This window comes from Frieseomelitta varia, unplaced genomic scaffold (genome assembly GCF_011392965.1).
Source record: "Frieseomelitta varia isolate USP_RPSP 00005682 unplaced genomic scaffold, Fvar_1.2 scaffold_769, whole genome shotgun sequence".
In the NCBI taxonomy this organism is placed as follows: domain Eukaryota; kingdom Metazoa; phylum Arthropoda; class Insecta; order Hymenoptera; family Apidae; genus Frieseomelitta; species Frieseomelitta varia.
Genome location: NW_025110555.1, coordinates 61,277 through 81,975, shown reverse-complemented (window position 1 = coordinate 81,975; position 20,699 = coordinate 61,277). Strand labels below are relative to the sequence as shown.

At 36.7% G+C, this 20,699-nt stretch overlaps 2 protein-coding genes across 2 annotated transcripts; one reads left to right on the top strand and one right to left on the bottom strand.

The window, feature by feature from the left end:
• Positions 1 to 43: 43 nt before the first annotated feature.
• Positions 44 to 3,686, top strand: LOC122535776 (eclosion hormone). The gene is made up of 3 exons (XM_043667582.1): positions 44 to 399; positions 2,360 to 2,458; positions 2,580 to 3,686. The coding sequence occupies exons 2-3, from the start codon at positions 2,362 to 2,364 to the stop codon at positions 2,744 to 2,746; spliced, it is 264 nt and encodes an 87-aa protein (XP_043523517.1). The 5' UTR covers positions 44 to 399; positions 2,360 to 2,361; the 3' UTR covers positions 2,747 to 3,686.
• Positions 3,631 to 15,198, bottom strand: LOC122535774 (centrosomal protein of 290 kDa). Its single transcript, XM_043667581.1, has 23 exons — positions 14,937 to 15,198; positions 14,648 to 14,732; positions 14,508 to 14,554; positions 14,328 to 14,414; positions 14,130 to 14,265; positions 13,914 to 14,050; positions 13,404 to 13,642; positions 13,172 to 13,304; positions 12,887 to 13,077; positions 12,664 to 12,805; positions 12,324 to 12,561; positions 11,916 to 12,081; positions 10,354 to 11,706; positions 9,709 to 10,006; positions 8,169 to 9,376; positions 7,511 to 7,709; positions 6,882 to 7,096; positions 6,001 to 6,148; positions 5,521 to 5,913; positions 5,285 to 5,451; positions 4,837 to 5,038; positions 4,478 to 4,738; positions 3,631 to 3,778 (listed from the first exon to the last, which is right to left on the bottom strand). Exons 1-23 carry the CDS (start codon positions 15,114 to 15,116, stop codon positions 3,704 to 3,706), a joined length of 6,300 nt encoding a protein of 2,099 aa, XP_043523516.1. The 5' UTR covers positions 15,117 to 15,198; the 3' UTR covers positions 3,631 to 3,703.
• Between the last annotated feature and the right edge of the window lie 5,501 nt (positions 15,199 to 20,699).

Below are 20,699 nucleotides of genomic sequence, written 5' to 3'. Positions count from 1 at the left end.
AATTTCATCTACGCCGTGCAATTAACATTTCCCCCTTCGGATTTAGACTCGGAATTTAAAAGTTCGTTTCGAAGTGTTTCACTAAACAGCGGTTATCGACGACAGTGAATCGACGCCAGCTTGTCGGTTGGCAGCAGCGGAACCGGATACAGCGAGATCCTCTTTAAGCAATCCGACTAACGATCGATCGAAATTTCCGCAGCCCACGATTGCCGAGAGAGTGCAGGAAATCGAAGAAATCGAATTAAGGTAAGATAGGCAGCGGGGTTTCCTTCGTCCGAGGGATGAATCTGGCCTCAACGGATATATAAGGCCGTCATCGTACAGTGCTCAGTGTCATTCGTCTGGTTTTATCAATTCCAGCAGCCTCGGCTCGATCAGCAACCGGCAGCAACCCAGGTAAATACTACCATCTCTCCGATAGAGTGAAAACGCATTTCTTGGCCGATCACTTGGCCACCGTGTAGTGATATATTTATTTTACAATCTAACCTATACTCCACTTACTTACTTAGCCCTCCCGATCACCGATATTCCCGGTATTGTCATTCCCATGCTCGGCCGACTCGAAGGCACATCCTGGTCCATTGGTTCGCGATCAATTGCACGGTCGGATCGTGCGTTAACCGGCGGCAACAACACGATCGACCGATCGACAGATAGATCGATCGATCGATCCTTGGTCTTGAATCTTTTAAGTGCTTCCTGGAGAGAAACCGAGAGCGAGGAAAAGAGAGAGAGAGAGGGAGAGCGAGACGAGGAGATAAGAGACACCTTCCATCCATATTTATTATCTTTATGTGTTTACAATGTGGCCGTTATGGAGAACGCGGAAGCGACGGATCGCGGTAGATTCCGGTTGTAAATGGCGGAGGGAAGAGGGAAGAGGGGAGAAAGAGCGAAAGAGAGAGAGAGAAAAAAATGGATACGAAAACGAAAAAAGGAACAGGTGACCACCAACGTAGCGGATACCCTCGAGCGATTTATTATGGGAGAGACGCGAAGAGACCAGCCGTGTGGCCGATAAATATCTGCGTTCGCGGAACGGAAAGAATTATTCGGACTTATTGAAAGAACACGCGTATGATTCGTTCCTTTTATTTTCCTTTTTTTTTTCCTTTTTTGCTTTGTTTTCAATTTTTTCTGACTACCAGCCGAATCTGGATGCTATGTCCGTAATTGTCGAGTCGAGTTTGATCGTTGAGGTTCGTGTTGTCTCGACGACTTCGACAACTTGCCGCGTTTATCCCTGAAAGTTCACGAACGTCGTTCCCCGTTCTCTTTCGTACGAGTTCCTTTGCGCATCGATTGTTTTTTTTTTTTTTTTTCTTTCATCGACAGCTCGAACGAGACCGATAATTAATCGAGGAAAGCGCGTACGATTATTACAATCAATCGAAGAGGCTTTGAATCGTGCATCCCGCCAGAGGCTAGAACTATCGAGTCTCTCCCTGGTATTCTGTCGGATCTACCTTCACTAGGATTCACGTTCTACTGAAGATACGTTGGTTCTTTTCCTTTTTTCTTTTGTTTTGATTTATTGCATCGCGCGCGCACAAGAGAGAAAAGCTGATGAACCGCGCGCGATATCGAGAGTCGCTATCCTGGTTCATATCGCAGATCCTGGTTGGTTTCTTTGTTTTCTTCGCTGTTGGGTATTGTGAGACGTAATTAACAATGGTGCAGCGGTGTCTTACGTCTGAGTGAAAGTTGCTACGCTCCTCGAGGTGGAAAGGTGCAATTGGCTAACATAAGTTTGATAGATGGTATCTCTTTGGAGATACCATTAAAATGAGATGAGATTGGAGCGTAAGATTCTATCGCGAATGGAACCATCTTAAGGCATCTTCTTGCCTTCTTATAAAAGACACAGATAATATTCGGAAATAACTTGGAAAATTTATATAAAATTGTCTAGAAAATTCTACATTCTTGGTAAAAATTCTACATACTTGGTAAGGTCGAGATTAATGGATTAGGACACATCGTGTGTACTTGGATATTAAACATAAAAATTACTCCATCTCGAAAGGATTAGGATCTAATTATCATTTAGAATGAATTAATACTGAACATTGATATTTGTTTCAGTCATGAATACTTCAACTCGTATTTTATCTAACTATCATTTAGAATGAATTAATATTGAACATCGATATTTGTTTCAGTCATGAATATTCGGGGGAAAATTTATATAAAATTGTCTAGAAAATTCTACACTCTGTACTTGGTAAGGTCGAGATTAATGAATTAGGACACATCGTGTGTACTCGGATATTAAACTTACTCCATCTCGAAAGGATTAGGATCTAATTATCATTTAGAATGAATTAATACTGAACATCGATATTTGTTTCAGTCATGAATACTTCAACTCGTATTTTGCTAGTGCTGTTCCTGTCTTATGCTATGACGTTCATGCTCGTTGCAGGAAGCGTTCCCTTCGACCGAGCCATAGGTAAGTGTATACACGAATTTAGTATTTAAAAATTAACTGCACGAACCACGCTCTGAGTTTATTTCTTTCCAATTCGTTGCGTTTGAAAATTTATTGAAAATTTTTCGAATTGACTTCTCAGGGGTATGCATCAGAAATTGCGCCCAGTGCAAGAAAATGTTTGGCCCGTACTTCCTGGGGCAGAAGTGCGCCGATTCTTGCGTCAAGTACAAAGGGAAGCTCATCCCCGACTGCGAGGATGAGGGCTCGATTCAACCGTTTCTCCAAGCTCTCGACAGCGACTATTAAATTACTCGAATACTCGTCAACGTGTCAACGCGTACGTGTGCCGAAAATGCCGCCTAAATTAGCAAACGGAAGTCTGACTTATGTAGAATTAAAAGAGCATTTGACATTCGAGGTAGTTGAAAATTTATACTTTTGTAATATTTTTGTAACGACGCATTTTACGTTGATCTCCGTTTCCCCGTCGAATTGTTTCGCACGTTATGATTGAACAGAATCGAATGAAACGGAGAATGTCGGAGATTCATTAATTCAACAAGAATTACAGTACCGTAGTATTGATCAAAGTACAAGTTATGTAGATAGTGTATGTTTCTGTTGAGTACAGAATACCTCAACTCTTTTACTTTTGTAATCGATCCTTCATCTATACTCAGGGAAGCGTATACGCAAAGGTGTGAAAAGTCGGAAAAATCCGATCTCGTATCTTACTGTGAGTATTATATGTATGTATATGTATTGCACGACATCTACCAAAAATTTGGAATTATTCCTCTGTCAATTTTTTTTCTGAATTGCTAATAACTCTCAAAAATTAATCGTACATTTTGAGCTTTTAAAAAGCTTTTGAAATCTTTTCTCAAATACGTAGTAGTTCCAAATTTTTTGCTGGTAGTGACTGTCTATCGTTATTCAGAGTATTGAACGTAAAGTATTATTAACAATAATAAATATCAAGTAAAGAAAAGATATTTGTCTTTTATATGATGTTTGTGAAAACGAAAATTTTCCCTCACATCTAGTCTTATCGAAGATACTATAACAGAATAACTTCAGAAGTCGAGTTATTTGCTTTTAATATAAAATTTAAGAGAAAGATACACACTTTGACGTCATCCACGTCGATACGACTTGTAGCAGAGGAAAGAGAAATTAGACAACGCATGTGAAACTGAATATTTCCTCGCTGTTCAGTAAATAAAATGCACAATAATGTTACGAAGACATACCAGACGTTGTTTATTCGGGAGTGGGTGGAGTTACACGACACTCTGGTATCGTAGACAACGCCTGTTTCGATTCTAGTTGCTGTACCTGAAAATTATTCGTAAGTTCCTTTCTTTCGTGTTCTTTTCCTCTTGAATTATTGTGTTGTTGCACGTGAAATGGACAAGTTTCAACGCCGAATCACGAAATGACTCAATACATTTTCACCACTGTGGAACAATTTATTTGAAGCTACCGAGCGTAACGCGCATCGAAAATTGTGTCCTTACGCGACGTTTCGACAGCTGAAACTGCGTCGTTGTGTTCCCCGGACGCTTGAGGGAACGAAATGTTTTTATTTTCGATTTCGGTTTATGTTTAGAAGTCTCGCCAATGATATTGTTTATCCGAGTCAAGGTTTGGCAAGTTTCAAGGTTCGACTCGACGTCCACTTAATTAACATCAAGCTAAAATCGTTTGAAGTTTAGAATTTAGTGACTAACGTCAAATAATATTAAAGAACTTAAAGTCAAATACCATTACTATAAAATACTATTAAATAATGTCGAATTACTTGAAGTGAAATTAAAATTATACCATTTCAAGTGTATTGAATAATGAGTAATGTAAAGATGAAATTAGAATTTAACTCAGGCAATGTCAAATATCTCAAACTTGTGTTACATAATACAACTTAACCGCAGCCATTAAAATTCTGAATGATTTCAATTTCAAAATCAGCACCATTTCACGTGCAACCAATATTTCTCCCTTTCCCTCTCTTATGCGTACAAATAGTATATTTACACGTTGCCGAAGAGTTTTCTCGTTTGTGGCTGCTCTCGATAATAAATGCTTCACTTTGTTTAGGAGTTCAGATTTGTGGTATAATTGTTCCCTCAAGACTTTTATCTCACCGTTATCTTCCTCCTTCTGAACCTTCTCTAACGCGGTCACTCTCTGCTCCGCCAATTGCAAATCAGTCTCTAATGCTACGATTCGTTTCTGCGCCTCCTCGTAATTTCTTTGCAACGTAGCTTCGGTTCGACCATTGACGAACACTTTGCCCTACGCACGATATTTACCGAGTGTTAGTGGTGAAATTAAACACGTGCGAAATTAAGCGACGTTGAACGAGAGGTTAAGAAATTAAATCGTTCCCCTGCCTGGTGCATAATGTGATTTTTCTTCGAGCCAAGCCTCAGACGTTTATTCTCCACGTGAAGCTTCTCGATGATGCCCTTCAAGGTGAAGATCGTCCTCTCCATTTCTAAGATGGACTTTTTCGAACCGTGGTCCTGCAAGTCTTTGTCGGACGATCGTGGAGTCGAGTCGGAAGATTTTTCTACTTTCAACAGCTCTATGTATCTATGAACGTGAATAATAAATTGTGAGATGAAGCGCTGATTTATCATCTAATTGCTCTTATCACTAACCTAATTTTCATCCAAACAAATAAACAAACAAATTGAAGAATAACTTAGTGATCGTTGAAATTAAAGCGAAGAAAACAAAATATTATTAAAATCGCTCCAAAAATGAAAGACTCTGCCCGTCTAACCACTTGAATTTCCAAATGAAACGTCTAATAAAAGATGTGTTGTCTAAACTTACTTCTCTAAATGTTCAACCTTTTCCCTTAATCTAGGCGTTTCCGCGTTCGCCTTTTCCAATTCGAGACGAAGCTCGAAATTCTCGGCCTCCAACGCCAAGTTCATTTTCTCCAAAATATCTTTGGTCATCTCCAATTTCTCTAATTGACTAACAACATAGCCGTTACCCTATAAAAACACCAATAAACGTGAGAAGCAATTCAACGAGGTGACAAACGTCCTACGAACGAAACGAACCTGAGAAACTGCCTCCAACGCGGCGATACGTCTCTTTTGCTCCTCGAGTTTTAACAAAAGTTTCTCGTTATCCTCGTTCTCCAATCTATCCGACAATTCCTTGATACGTTCTCGCAACGTTTGACACTCTTTCTGCAGATCTTCCATGATGTTTTGCCGGAAGCTAATCGGCCGAGCTGATAAATTTCCAGCTATCGTGCCGTTCTCTAGCTTCAATTTACTCTTTAAATATCGTTTCTCTCGTTCCATGCACGAGACCACTGACCGAAGTTTCTCGTAATTCGTGAATAATTTCGCGTGCTCCTCTGTCTTTACCTTGAGCTTCTCCTTCAAGTTTTCGGCGGTTTGTTGCCACTTCTTTTGCTTCTCCCATAGTGAGAGTTCTTCGGCCGTCTGCGCGATATTTCGGAATTTTTGTAGAACGCGTTGTTGCACGAGAAATTTGTACAAGTAATAAAAGAAATGTGGAAGTAGGTGTACCTTGGCTTTCTTTGCCTCCTGGGCCAGATATTTCCTGTCTAATTGCGCTTGAGCTTTCTCAAGTTCCTCCTCTAGCGATTTCACTTTACGCTCAAGTTGAACCTCACGCTGCGAGCTTTTCTTTTCTTGAGTCTTCACTGTCATATATCTACGACGAAGATGATCAGAGAGGGCAATCAAAGGGTTTCGTCTTTTTCTTACAATTGTGATTCGATTGTACAAGTCGAGAAAATAAATCGTATAAAAATTGAAAAAGAAATTTAAATTTCTAGTTACACAATGGATTTTTTGTTTTCACTAACGAGAATCGAAATAAAAGTTACGTGACAAAACATGGGAGAGAACGAACAGAATTACGTGAGAATACATGACAGAGAATTTTTCACCTGCTAAATATTATGTCAGTCACTATATTTTGATTATTTTATATATTTTTGTACATTATGTGTAAACAAATATATGAAAATCTACAGTTTGATTATATTATCTGTGACATTCCCTCGAAAAATTATGAACTTTCCAATCCAGAGAACTCTAAGCATCAATTAAAAATCTTTACCTAAATTTTATATTCCGACACCAAATATGTATTTGTCCAAAGAAAACCAAATTTATTACATAGAGCAAGTCCGAGACTTTTTTTAAAAAAAAAGCTGTACGGTTTGTTATTTTTAGTAAATTTAGATAATGCCAGCGATGTAAATAAATATAATGTAATATATGTAAATAATATATTGCAACAAGTGAAAATTATTTACTTTCATTTCTGACAACTGATATTAATACTGCAATTGACCGAACTTACCCTGATTTACCCTGTCATGTAAAAAATTCTATTCTCTTTGTTTCCTGTCTGTTGCAAAAAAAAAAAAAAAAAATACCTGCGACTAAGCTGTTCCTTTAACTCAGTTATCTCATTCTTGTACATTTTCTCCTTTTCCAGCAACGATTGCAACTGTTTCCTCACAGTGTCTGTATGATCCTGTTGCTGCGAATTATCCTGACTCGGTGTAATTTCGTGTATCTTCAACTCGGACTCGCCGTGAGTTATCGCTTGTCGCGATCGAGTCGCGGATTCCATTAACTCGACCTCGTTCTTCATTCAAAAATAATGACCTGTATTTTCTATGGGCTTATACAGCAAAGAGCATAACTGAACTCATTATGATGAAGAACTTAAACTGTTGTAACTTTGTTAAAAAAGATTGTACAACAATCTACTTAGTCCTATTTTAAAACGTAAAGCTTCTGTTTTCATTTTCCTGAATTCGCTTTTTTTTTTTTAAAGATATCTTTTTAAGATTTTTTAAAGATGCTAACGAGATCACAAAATTTTCTTTTGAAAATAGAAATATCCTACAGAACAATACGTATTTTGCCTTTTTTGTATTCTACGTGCAAATACAGAATAAAATATTATTAATATCAAAACTCCGTATACGTGTTCAGTTTTGTTCATCACTGTATATATCTCGCTAAGGTTCGTAGGATCGCAAAGAACCTATGATACCTGTAATTCCTGGTACGCGAAATTAAGCTGATTTATCTTATCGTCCTTCTCCTGCATCTCTTTCATCAAAGACATATTCCCTTTCGTCACCAACATACGATTTTCGCATAATTGCTTGCGTAGCGTATCTGCTTCTGACTGCCATTTTGTCAATTCTCCAAGATAACTTTCCAGTTCGCTCTTGTGTTGTTCTTCCAATCTAACGAGAAGCGACGATTCAATATTCTGAAGAATTGCTTTTTATAACCAAACAATTTATTTGTTATTAGATGGAAATGACATAACGTGGTTGTAAATTCGACGTTTTATTTTTCCAGTCTCACTTCTATTTTAACCAGCCAGGAGAAACGTTTTCAATTGTATCGAGAATGATCGGACAGATAGCAGAACTAATGCAAAAACACACGAGATATCCTAATTTTTATCTATCAATAATCTCGCATTTTTCTTAATTTGTGAATCATAATTTTTTTGTGAATCTGAGCACGTAAAGGATTAATTAATCCTCCCCTTCCTAAAAGCAACTACAATCCTCCAATAAGAAGTAATTCAATAAAATTCTAACTGAATCCTCCACCAGTAATAAAATGAAAGTGTCTAAATCTTAATTCTTCACCAATTTACGACCTCGTCATATCCTTTCTTCCCACAACAATACCTTTCCCTCATACGATCTATATGTTTAAGCCTCTCTTCAGCCAGCCGACGCCACCGGTCGCTCAATTCCCTAGTAATACTCAGATCTGCCTCCAAAGTAGAGACCTTTTCCTGCAACCTGGCAACCTCTTCCGCCTGCATAACGATGTTCCTTATTCTATCAACATCCTCAACCCTCGTCCCAGTTTCTCCTACTTTCTCGATCAACTTTTCCGGCTCGTCTCTCCCATCGTCCACTCTCTGTGGCTGGCTTCTCCTGGTAGTCTCGCTCTGTATGGACAGAATACGAGCACGCAAACCTCGGATTTCTTCCTGCAGACGAGCCGCAGCGTTACTGTGCTCGTCTCTGTCTTCCTTCAGTAGGTTCTGATATCTGGCAATGGTCTCCTCCTTCTGACCGAGCAGCTTCTGCATGCTGTTTATCGTCGACTTCAACGCCAGCTTCTCGCTACAATCACCGGCGGAAGCTTGCACGCGAGACGAGAGCTTGTACTCCTCGACCAGCTTCTCCTTCCGCGCCAGCTCTAGCTCCTTGCTGTCTATCACTTTGTTCAACGAGTCCACCTTCGCCTGATGCTCGGCTAACTGCAATTCGCACTTGATTAAAGCGGAGGAGCGCTCGGAGGCGAGCTTCAATGCTTGATTCAACTGCTCTCGGAGCAGCGAAACCTCCTGATCCTCCCCTTCTTTCTCCGTATCATTCACGCTTTCTACCGTTCCTTTCTCTTTCTCCATTCTTTCTCCACGCACTGGATCTTCTTTCTTTCCTACCGTTTCCTCCTCCTCGGCTTTCTCTTTGGAGTAAGTGGCTTCTTCCTTTTCTCCTCTCATTTCTATTTCTTTCCGCTCTTTCGCTGATTCTTCCATCCGATCTTCCGAACTCCCTTTGGAAACAGTTGTCTGAACTTCGATTTCGTTCGTTTCCTTCTTGTCCAAGCAACACGTGTAAGGATCAGTTTGCATCTCTCTCGGTTTCGTTTCCACGAGGCTTGTTTGAGCAGATGCGTGCCTGCTCTCTAGCGACGTTTGACTAGCCACGTTACGCGTGCCGGTTTTGGATTGGTGATCCTGGCCCTTGTTCCACGCTTTTTGGATCTGTATCATTTCGTGCTCCATCTCGGCTATCACCGATTCGTACTCCATAAATTTGTTGTTGGCGGTTTGCAGCTCCTGCTCTAGCTGCGTTATCTTTCGTTTGTACTTAAAGTCCTGATCAATCGTTAATTGTTCGTTTAAAGTAGACGGTCTTATTTAAAATACATTGAAAACGAAATCGATAGTAACAAAATAGTAACAAAATCGAGAGGTTAGATGGTATTAGGGATACAAAAAGGTTATTAAAAAAGATATTCGAAGGAATACCGTACTGTTGTTACCAGTACTGAAGTATCCAATGTTAAAAATTATGGATCTTTACGAATCCACTTTTAAAAATTGAAAAAGAAAAATAATGTGCATTTCAAACACGAAAAATATTACACCGAATACGTGGCTATTAACAAAAAGAACATTCGACTAAGCAATTTGATAAAAACACGTACACTCATAGTATACTGCGAATATCCCGAGAACTGTTGCATGATATCGTGGACGTTGTTACTTCCAATCTGCTGTTCCAGTATATCTTTCAAACTTTCAACGATTTGTAAACGGTTGGTTAGCATTTCCTGCTGCTGCTTAGCATTCTCGTGATACTCTTTCGCTTTTTTCACCTCGGAATCGATATTCCGACGTTCGTGCTTCAGTCTCATCGACAACGAGATTACTCTGTCCAAAGCGCTGATCGAAGTGGAACCAGCATACTGATTTTGCAGAAATCCTATGACGTCTATGTACATTCTGCAAAAGATCCCAATCAGTAGAACGCGCGTTCTCACAGCAAAGAGATCCGAAGCAAATCTTCCTCCAACGACAAGCTCGTACTACATTCAGTTCAATTCTTATTTCTGACTTTTATGTTTAAAATTTTAATTTCAAGTCTCGAACGACGCGTCAGACATTTCAGAATTTCTTCCAAAAACTTAATTCCAATTTCTGCTTCGGATATAAGAGTCAAAATTGTAACTTGTTCCATCATTAAAAATTTTAAGAATTCAAACAAATTTATTTCGTGGCACGCACTGGACGTTAGAGAAAATTAAATTTCCTCCCCAGATTTTCCTGAAAAGAAAAAGAAACCTGGTTACCTGCAACGATTGTCGCACTGTTTCCGACAATCCTGTACGTAACTGCGCAATCCCTCGCAAGTCGTCCTCGATTTATCGAGCTCCTCCTGCAGACACGACACCTCGTTCTCCAAACGAACTTTCTGCGCGTTCAACTCCGTCTCTAGCAAATGTTTACTCGCCAGCTCGAAGTCCAGTCTCGAGATCGTGGCTTTGTCCTCGCTGACGGCTTGCAAATTTAATATGTGATGCCTGAGATTGTCCAGCTCCATCGTTTTCAACGAATTCAACGAGTATTGCTGCTTGGCTTCCTCCTGAACAATCTGCAGCTGCTTCTTCAAACTCTCTATCTCTATCTGAAGCGTCGCGTTGTTGTCCTTTAATTCTTGCACCCTGTTGTCGTCCATTTGTTGAGCTTTCTCGAATTGCAGATCTTTGGACAATCTTTTGTGGAGAACGATCAGTTCTTCCTGCAGTTCGGACTTAGCAGCAGCTACCTCCTTCAGACTATCCTCGCATTTCGACAACTGAGTCTGCAAAATTTCGCTCAGGCTGGTCACGTGGTCAGCCCGTTGCTTCTCCAGAAGCTCCCTCGCCTGAGCTTCCTTCAGTTTTTCCATCGAATTCGTTAGATCTTCGTCGCCCTCGCTGCGAGTCTCTCTTTTCAAGAGAAGCTCCGCGAGTTGATCTTTCTCTCGCTTCGTTAATTCCAACTCTCTCTTCAGTCTCTCTATCGCATCGTCGTTCCCCAGCGTCAGATTATTCTCCATCAGATTACGAAAACGTATGCTCAGTTCTTCGTGCTTCTCCTTCAACTCGTTGTGAGTGGTCGAGCTAACGGAATTGAACAGATTACTCTGCAATATCGACATCTCGCGCTCGAGAATCTTGTTGTGTTTAGTAGTGTCGGCCAACGCCTTGTTCAAGTAGCTCTCGTTCTTAATTGCCTCCTTTCGATCCTGGTGAGCTTTCCTCGTTTCTTTGTTCAACAACCGTTGAAGAGCAACGACCTTTCTGTTCGCAATTAAAGCTTCGCCGGAAACTTCCACGTACTCTTTGGTCTTAACCGCGAATGCCTTTCGAATCTCGTCCTCGCCATCTTCCAATATTTTTGCACTCTGTTCGTAAACCTCGAGCTTGAGTTTCAATTTGTCAGTCTCGTTTTTAAGCTCGTCGTTTTGCTCTATCAGGACAGTCTTTTGCCTCTCCCATTCTTCCGCCTCGTTTCTATAAGCTTCTTGCAAATTTTTCATCTCGGCCAGATACGTGGTCAATCTCTCGCTGTCCGAGTCTTCGCTGTATACTTTCTCGAGCTCGCTATGCTTGCTCAAAACTAATTTGTGCAACACGTTATCCTTCCTTTGCAGCTCTTTTCTGCAATCATTCGCAGACCTTGTAATCGGTTTTGTTTGTTAAGTTAACAAGACACAATCACGCAAAAATTGCTCGCGAGTTTACGAAATAAGCAAAAGTAAAGAAATTGCAAATAGGTTTCTTAGGTTTTTTTTTTTGAGATTTTGGAATGATGAAATTATTACTACGAGAAAGAACTACAAGAAGTAGCAACGTTTCTACGAAAATACCTCAACTGTTTGAGCTGGCCACGCAATTCGCTATTGCTGCCCTGCACCACGTTCAAATGCTCCTGCAATCTCATTGCAGGATGATACCAGCCCGCCAAGTGTCTCACATCTAACGCCTCTAGCAACCTCTCTAACGTGCTCGACTGTATTTCCACGGTACTTCTCCCTGAGACATCAAACAAATTAACCTAATTTCAACTTGCACGCAGAAAAATGCAAAAGCAACGAGGAATCTCTCTCGACTCGATAATGCAACTCACAAACTTGATTAGTATACGTGTGTTCGGTAGTTTACGTGTGTTGTTAAAGAGAGTGACCGAAGAGATAGAAAATACAGAGAATTTTGTCGTGGATAGAAGGAAAAATTCGTGCATCATGAAAGTACCATTAAAACTAGCGAAAATTCACCATCTTGGTTCCGAATACTGTCCAAAATTTCGTGCATCCCTGTTCGAAGGGCTTCGTTCTCCTCTATGACCAGCTGCATATTCTCTTGCAGCTCGGAAACATTCAATTTTGAGTGCCACGCGGGCGTGGTGTCCGTCAATTTGGTCGAGTGGAAAAATTCGGTCGTGACGTTCGCACTGGTGTCCGAAAAATCTATTTCTTTCGATGTCCTGGACAGTTTGTACTTCAACACCCTTATCTAGAATGTTAAAGTGATCCGAGCAAAAGGATCCGTTTCAGTAGGGTCCGAGGAAAGAACTTTCTCTTAAATTTAATCGAGAAGCGTCTCATTGATTCTTACGTCTGAATTTAATTCTAAATTTTCCTCGACCAACGATTTATTTTGCTGCAGCAGCTCCTCCAATTTCTTTTCCTGCTCCCTACGTTTCGCTAAAGCGTGCTCGATCGAGACCGATTCGTCTTCCGGTATACCTAATTTTTCTCTGTAGTCCGTACATCGTTAATATAACACGTTAACACGTGCAATAAAGTTTCGAAATGGTGCAAATCGAACGTACGATTACCTAAGAGTTATAATTTCCATTTCCTGATACGAGTTCAACATTTCTAATTTGTTCACGACACTGATTAGATCTGTTACGTGTCCCCTCTTGCCCTCCAATTCGCTCTTCAGATCTTTTATTTCGTTCAACGCGTCCGTCAAACCCTGATCTTCGTCCTCGTACTTTTTCAACGTTGCTATTATTTCACACAACTAAATAACACGGAATATTGAAAAGCCTCACAGCCTAAATACCTATATTTAATGCAAATATATTAAGATATTAAGATGTATCCAAGAAACTGACTTTGCTACTTTTCGACTCAGCATCTTCCTCTGCCTCGTTCAGTTTGATTTGCAAATTAGATATCTGCTCGTTCGCGTCCTGTAATTTTTTTAGTAAATCCCTCTGTTCTTTCTTTTTGTCGATCTTTTTCATCCTAAAGGAAACATCAGTGAAATTTTAACCCATCGATTATTCAAAATGTCTTTGTTTTTTTCTTTTTTTTTTTTTTTTTTTAACAGGATTACGCGCATACTTTTGTGCATCGGTCTTTAATTTTTCTATCAGAGCTGCACTCTCGTTGATCTCAACAGTGGCTTCAGACAACTTTGTTTTTAACTCGAGTATGATGTTATCACGATGATCTATTTGCTCGTTCAAATGAACGATTTCAGATTTATTTTGCTCTTTGACAGACGCCACGGATTGTACGAGCGACTGAGACAAATGTTCTCTTAATCGTAGTATTTCTTCGTCTTTCTCGTCCAATATCGCCTGACAAATTTTGGACGAGTTAAAACGCGTGGAAAAATGTTATAGTTTCATTTTCAACCCCTCAATTCTCATAGACAACTGTAATTTTTTATCTACACTCAAATAAATTGATAGCAAATAGTTCTCAGCTTCGTTTGTTAGAATAAGAACACGTAGTTTTGGAAAAATTACCATTCTGTATCAACAGAAGCAAAAATCAGAAAAATCTGAACCTCGAGAATTGAAAGATTAAACAATCTCAGATTATACATAGTCGCACACATCTATATACCTTCCATTCGTTAATTCTAGAATCAATAGCTGTGCTAAATTCATCTATCGCTTTATCTCTGTCTAATTGCTGAGCTGTTACCTCCTCGACCTGCGTAACTAACGCTGCATTCTCACGCTCTAAGTCGGATACTCTTTCTGGAAAAAAACAAAAAATACGTTCTTTCAGTTCGCGACCATGGACGAAATCAAACAATTTTGATTTCAGTTGGACGACCTTTGTATTCTATGGACTTGATTTGCACAGAATTCAGTTGCCCAGTCATTTCGTTCATTTTATATGTCGCGTCCTCCATTTCTTGAGTTAACGTTGTCAATCGTTCTTTTAAAACTAAATTGTCCCTTTCCAATGTCTATATAGAATTACAGGAATACATGAGAGAGAAAATTCGAAGAACCTGAATTTGAGACTCACCTCTAATTCCGTCATGAGAATTTTAATTTTTTTATTTTTCCCTTGCAAAGCATCGTCGTGATCGGTACTTTCGGACACGTCTACGTGCTTAAAATAAAAAAGAAAAAAGAAAAACAATCATGGACTCTGTTTTATAAGAAGTTTCGTAAAAGATATCTCTGTGCTTCAAGGGAAACTTACTTTAGATAAATCAGTGGTTCCCTGTTTCGAATCAGAAGTATCCCACTCTATCATATAAAACGAAACACATTTTTATAATATTGACTACAACAGCGAATTAAAACACTATTTGATTTAAGCGTTATTTCAACTAATTTTACCTTCCTTTTTACGCTTAGCAGGCTTACGTTTCAAAGAGGAGATAGTCTGTTTTAATTCGCCACATTCTAAAAGTAGCGACTCTACCTATTATGGAAATAAATTTCAGAATACATTAAGACGCTAATTAGTGACCTAAATGATGGCTAATTCAAGTCTAAACAGGAACTATATGATTGTAGAAGAGTAGGAAAGAGTGCTGTCTCTCATTGAATAAAGATCACATATTCCATAGAAAGAAAAAAAGAAAATAGTTTATGCAAAGTGAAAATGTTAAATGATTATTTTTACTTGAGTGTCCTTGTATTGCAGTACTTCTTGGGACAATTTCATCAAAATTCGTAGGTTATGAATATCACTGATCTCATCAACGTCGCAACTTATCATAGCAGGATAAAGATCCTCCATATCATCGTCGGTTAATGATGACGGATCCACCGATAATATGCGATCCCAGTCAGTACGACCCATTTTTTTTTTTTTTTTACGATAGCAATATAACCAATATAACCAATATAACCAACACTACCAATCTCACAATTTCTACTTGAATCAACTTGTTTAACGAATGACGCTTGCCAACGGTTGCTATGGAAACTATGTTTTGAACGCTCGTCGTGACATCTAACGAAGAGCTGAGAAAGATATAACTTTGTCGAAATACATATGTATTTTGTATCAACGCAAATGCACGAATACGAAAATACAGACGAGATATCATGATAATAAGAATGTAACATTAATACTGGTTAAAAGTACAATTGTATACAGAGGTGTACAAACAGATCATGCATCTTATGTAGATTTCGTATCTACAAGTGTCTTTGATATAGAATGCGCGGATAAGGCTACGAATTATTGTACAATTATTCTGTAACTTTCAAGTTACACAGCAGTGTCGTTAATATGAAAGTCTGTGGCCTTCACATAATATAAATTGATTTATTCGCATATAAACTGATTTATGCGACATCTACTAGCATAAGACTGTACTCTATGCGTTGCTTGCTCACAAGCACAAACAAAGTATATATCAATTATATATATTATAATAATTAATAACTATATATTAATATATTATAACAATTATAAATATATTCGTCCAATAATGGTGGAGGGGGCCGATATATTAGCAAAAAAAAAAAAAAGGAGAGAAGAAAGATACTACTACTACATACTACAAATACTAAAAGCGAGCATAGTGACAAAGTAGTAACAAGAATGACTATCCATGCTCTGGATGGATATCCCGTCCAGAAGATGAAAAGCCATTAGTAGTTGCCCTCTTCTATGGCAATTTGCCGGGCCTCTTCGACTTATAGCCTGTTCTTTCTTCGAGCGCAATGCCCGCTGAAACTTACATCTAGGCTCGAGATTGTCTGAACCGACAAAAAAAAAGACAAAATATCGAAGCTAATTGAAGCGTAAAATCTCGAGCGGGAACGTTCGATTCGAAATCCATCACGCGTCCACGACCGCGAAATTCGAAAAATCGATGGATAAAGCCAGCGACGAGGCATGCTCCACTCGTGCCAGCCGAATCTTCGATTTCCCAAATTGCATTTCCAGAAACAGGTTAGACACGCGAGAGTGCACGCGACCAGAGACTGTGCCAACCTGCCCGGCCCTACCTACTTATAATTAAAGCACACATACCAGAATGTAAGCTACCTATCCTATTCAGCCGTCCTATATTTAAAAAGTGGCAAAAGACAGGCACACCAACACACTCACTCCACGGTTTTCACACATACACCCGGGCGCAAACCTAAACTAGAGAGAACGTCCCGGGACGCCTCCGACACCCGAGTGTCGCACACAACATTCACACTCTAATTTACGTACCATTTTCCTGAAATCGACTGACGAAGGCTAGCGACCATTGCGTGAAATGTGATAAAAATATCATATATTTCTATTAGACTACGATATATTTCAATGTCAATTTTAATTAAATGTTCATGATCATATTGTATAAATATTCATAATATTTGAAATAAATAGTACAAAGTTGAGAATTATTATATTTATGTTACTTGAAATAATAGCACAACCGACGCAATTCCACATCCTAACCACATACACACATGCGAAAAATGCGTCGTGCACGATGCACTAACGCATCGTCAGTCGCTGAAAAATTATTAAACTTATAAACTATGGTCATCATATTCATTGCCTTTCTCTCACCCAAGTAGCACCTGGGCACGTGAATGAGGTCCTGGCAATGAATATGGAAGGGGTTAAACCTGAAAATCCTGAGCTAAAAAGAGAATTAATATATTTACTCTATGTCAATTCTATAACGGATTAAAGAAATTGTATTCTTTCATTTTATTTCAATTTTCAATAACTATACTTCATAATTTACTTTAAAAATTTAATAAATTACTGAAATGCTGTACTTGAGTAAATAAAATCAGCAATAAATATACATACTTATTGAAACAAGAATATTCAATGCAAATAATATCATGTTTAATATTCTAAGTGAAATTTAATAGAAATATCTTCTTCAGGTGATTCCTTTATCAAAACTTATTTTCGAAAACAAAAGAAACATTCAAAACAATAGCTTTGATTCTGAAATCTACCTGTCGCGAAGTGTCTTCTTGCACATAAAGTTTGATACATTTCTAGATGAATAAAATTAAGCTTTAACAATTTCATAAAGTTGTATTAAAGTTATATTGAATTTAGAATTCAAATATGAGGATTAAATATTATTTATAAAAATATAATGAAATTAAATATTATTCATAATTGTAACAACTATAATTATCATCAATAGTAGTATAACTCCAATTAAAATTCTCATATTCATAGAAATGAAGTTAGATGATACCATTAACTTTAAAAAACGCGATGTACAAGAAAACCTATCCTGAACTAATAAATAAAACACAGACAAGAAAATGTTACTACTCGCGACTAAATAGCTGTGGTCACTATGCTCGTCAAAAATTCTACGTAATACAACTAGTCACTCGTGTCGATTCAGACCTTTCGTCCTATGACATGATTGAGTGACCAGAGGGACAGAAAAGCATGCGACTCACAATTAGATGTGAAGATCATTGTCATGACATTATTTCGGTCTAGGAAAAGTCATCATGAAGAATCATCAGATAAGAACCGTCGAATGAAAGAAATCTGTAACAAAATATAGAATATTATAATTTATTCTGTTGTTAAATATAGTGTAGTAAATTCAAAAATTTGAAATAACAAAAAATATTTAATAATTTTTATTAAACGTAAAATATTAATAATAATACTCAGTTCAAAAATCAAAAACTTAAACTTGTTAAATTTTCAATTAAATTCTTTTTTTTACTTAATAATAATTTATGTAAAATACAAAGTATAGAATTAATTGAAATATAAGAACTAAAATAGAGTTATTTACATTCTTGGCTTTTGATGCACCATTATATTCTTTTCAAGAATCAGGAAGAAGTTGTGAAGAATCTGTAATAAATCATGTAACATTATAATGTATTCTTATGAATACACAACAAGAATAAAATGAATTGAAATATAATATATAAAAGATACTTACATTTTTGAATTCCAGGGTGAACTGTGTCCTTTTGCGAGATTTGCGATTTCACTACCGAAAGCGAATATTTAAGAAAAAGAAAAAAAATAAATAAATAAAAGACTAAAAGAAAAAGAAAAAAAATAAATAAATAAAAGACGCGTCCGCTTGAGTGATAATCGGCGAACTCACTGACTCTAATTTCGCGTATAATAATTATAATTAAATTTAATTCATTAATGATTACAACTAAATTTAATTCAGAGCTCTATTGTGCTCTAAGAAATATTGAAAATTATACGACGGAACAAACACTGACTCTACCAACCGCATTGCGCACGGTTAGAAAAATTCTCTGAAAGAAAAATTTTATCATATAGTAGGAAATAGAGTGTTTGCTTAAAGAAAATACTGCTTTTCCAAAATTATCAATCAAGAATTATCATATTAAAATTATGAAGTATTTCATTAATATATTTAAAATATTACTACCCATTAACCCCCATTAACCCATTAATCCAAAAATATTTCATAATATTGTCAAATATGAACATTTTATGAACATTTCATAACATAATTGATTTTTAAAAATTATACTTTTATGTCTACCACTAGAGATCAAATATACTTTAAACAAGTTAAATATGGCGCACTTTTATTGTCTGCGCAGTATTCAAACAACGCGATGCGCAGAACACATTCAAACCGTTAGCGTCCCGTTCCGAAAATTATTTGTTAAGATTGAAATGAATATCAAATAAATGTTATCAATTATTCAATAAAATGAGAAACTAAGTGCATAAATGTATCTATCTTCATCAAAATAAATCAAATGTTACCATTACCATTACCACTGCACGAAAAGATATCAAATTTGTCGTTAATCATCATGACATTCCAAAGTTTCTTCCGCAATCAACCAGTAATCTGTGCAAAAGAAAATCAAAATCTTCAAATAAATGTATAAGAGAAACAAATTATACAAGAATAAAGTAATAATCTAAATACCGTTTGTAAATACCACTTTGGAAGTTCGTAATACAAACTATCACTGAATGTGACAATCAAAATAAAAGAGATAATTTAACTATGAATTATAATAATATTCGATAAATTATAGATTAAAAACATACATTAAGTAAAGGAGATTAATGATAGCGTATATATAAACAATGCAGGATGATAGTGAAAATATTACACGGTTAATAAATTTCACGACAGAGAGATACATTTTCACACAACCATATTAGACAATGAACTGATCCTAGCGCAGTGTAAAAATTACGAACTAATTTGAGTGGCTGGGGGGGGGGGGGATAGTTCAAGTAAGAACGAATAAAATAATAAAGAGGATATTCGAGAATATATATTTCGAATATCTTACGCGAATATTTCGAACAGTGAATGCAACATATACTTTATACATAATATTTATAATAATATTAATTTCATTTTAACAAAGTTTTCTATTGTAATATCTAGTTTTCTATTCCTGGTTTAAAAAAACTGTAATATAGGATTACAGTTTAGCAATCCTGAAAAAATAAGAAATTAGAAATTGAAAGAAAAATTTAATAAATTGTAAATAAAAATTTTTGCACTATATGAATATAAATTTTAAGTTTTAATTACAATTCATAATGCCAATTCTCGCTAATGTCATTCTCGCCATCTAATGTTATTTCAGTGTCACTTCCAGTGTTACCGACTGAGCACAATAAAGAAGATCACAATATTTACAGCGGTTGGAATTGTAACTAAAAATTTTTATACAAAATTACAAATTTTTTTTTTTTTTTGATTCTTCGTTTGATGAAAATTTTATTTGAAATATTTTATAATATCCAAATCGTATTTTAAATACTTTTCATTATATATGATTTATAAATCATATCAATCTATGATATTTTCTCCGCATATACGTATTTAAATTAACCAATTTTAATTCACATAATTTTAATCCAAATTTAATTTGCATATTAAAATCTTTACTCTACAACGTCCAATCTTTATATAAAAAATTCATACATATAAAAATACTTCTCAATTTCTGAAAGTTTGAATTAATAATTAATAAATATGCATAATAATTTAAACAACTGTTTACAAATGATTACAATACCGATATTACACATTATTATTATGACCAACAAGACACTATCAAACACCATTCTTCACAAACAAGATAACGGTCCATATTCTTATTTAATCCTATTATTAACTTACTAAAGAAAATAGTCAAAAAAGAAAAATCTAAATGTAGAAGAAATCTAAATGTAGAAATCTAAATGTAGAAGAAAACTAGTCCCATACGATAATTTTTTATATAGTATATATACTATCCAATTACATCCATTTATCTCGCCTGTAGTATAGCTTCTAATACATACAATGCTTCTCTATGTTCATAGAAGAGAAATAGTATAGTAGATATGCAACTCGGAAACATATAATATGTAAGATCGAATACTACTTTAACTAATGTCACATGACCTGTATATATAAACGTCAAA

What these genes read in the sequence shown, in the direction of transcription:
- LOC122535774 (XM_043667581.1), bottom strand. Translation starts at nt 15,116, where the DNA reads ATGGGTCGTACTGACTGGGATCGCATATTATCGGTGGATCCGTCATCA. An exon ending in TTAAAGACCGATGCACAAAA is followed by an intron (nt 13,305 to 13,403) that starts GTATGCGCGTAA and finishes TGTTTCCTTTAG; the next exon opens with GATGAAAAAGATCGACAAAA. An exon ending in ATTTAGAATTAAATTCAGAC is followed by an intron (nt 12,562 to 12,663) that starts GTAAGAATCAAT and finishes TTAACATTCTAG; the next exon opens with ATAAGGGTGTTGAAGTACAA.
- LOC122535776 (XM_043667582.1), top strand. Translation starts at nt 2,362, where the DNA reads ATGAATACTTCAACTCGTATTTTGCTAGTGCTGTTCCTGTCTTATGCT. An exon ending in TCCCTTCGACCGAGCCATAG is followed by an intron (nt 2,459 to 2,579) that starts GTAAGTGTATAC and finishes TTGACTTCTCAG; the next exon opens with GGGTATGCATCAGAAATTGC.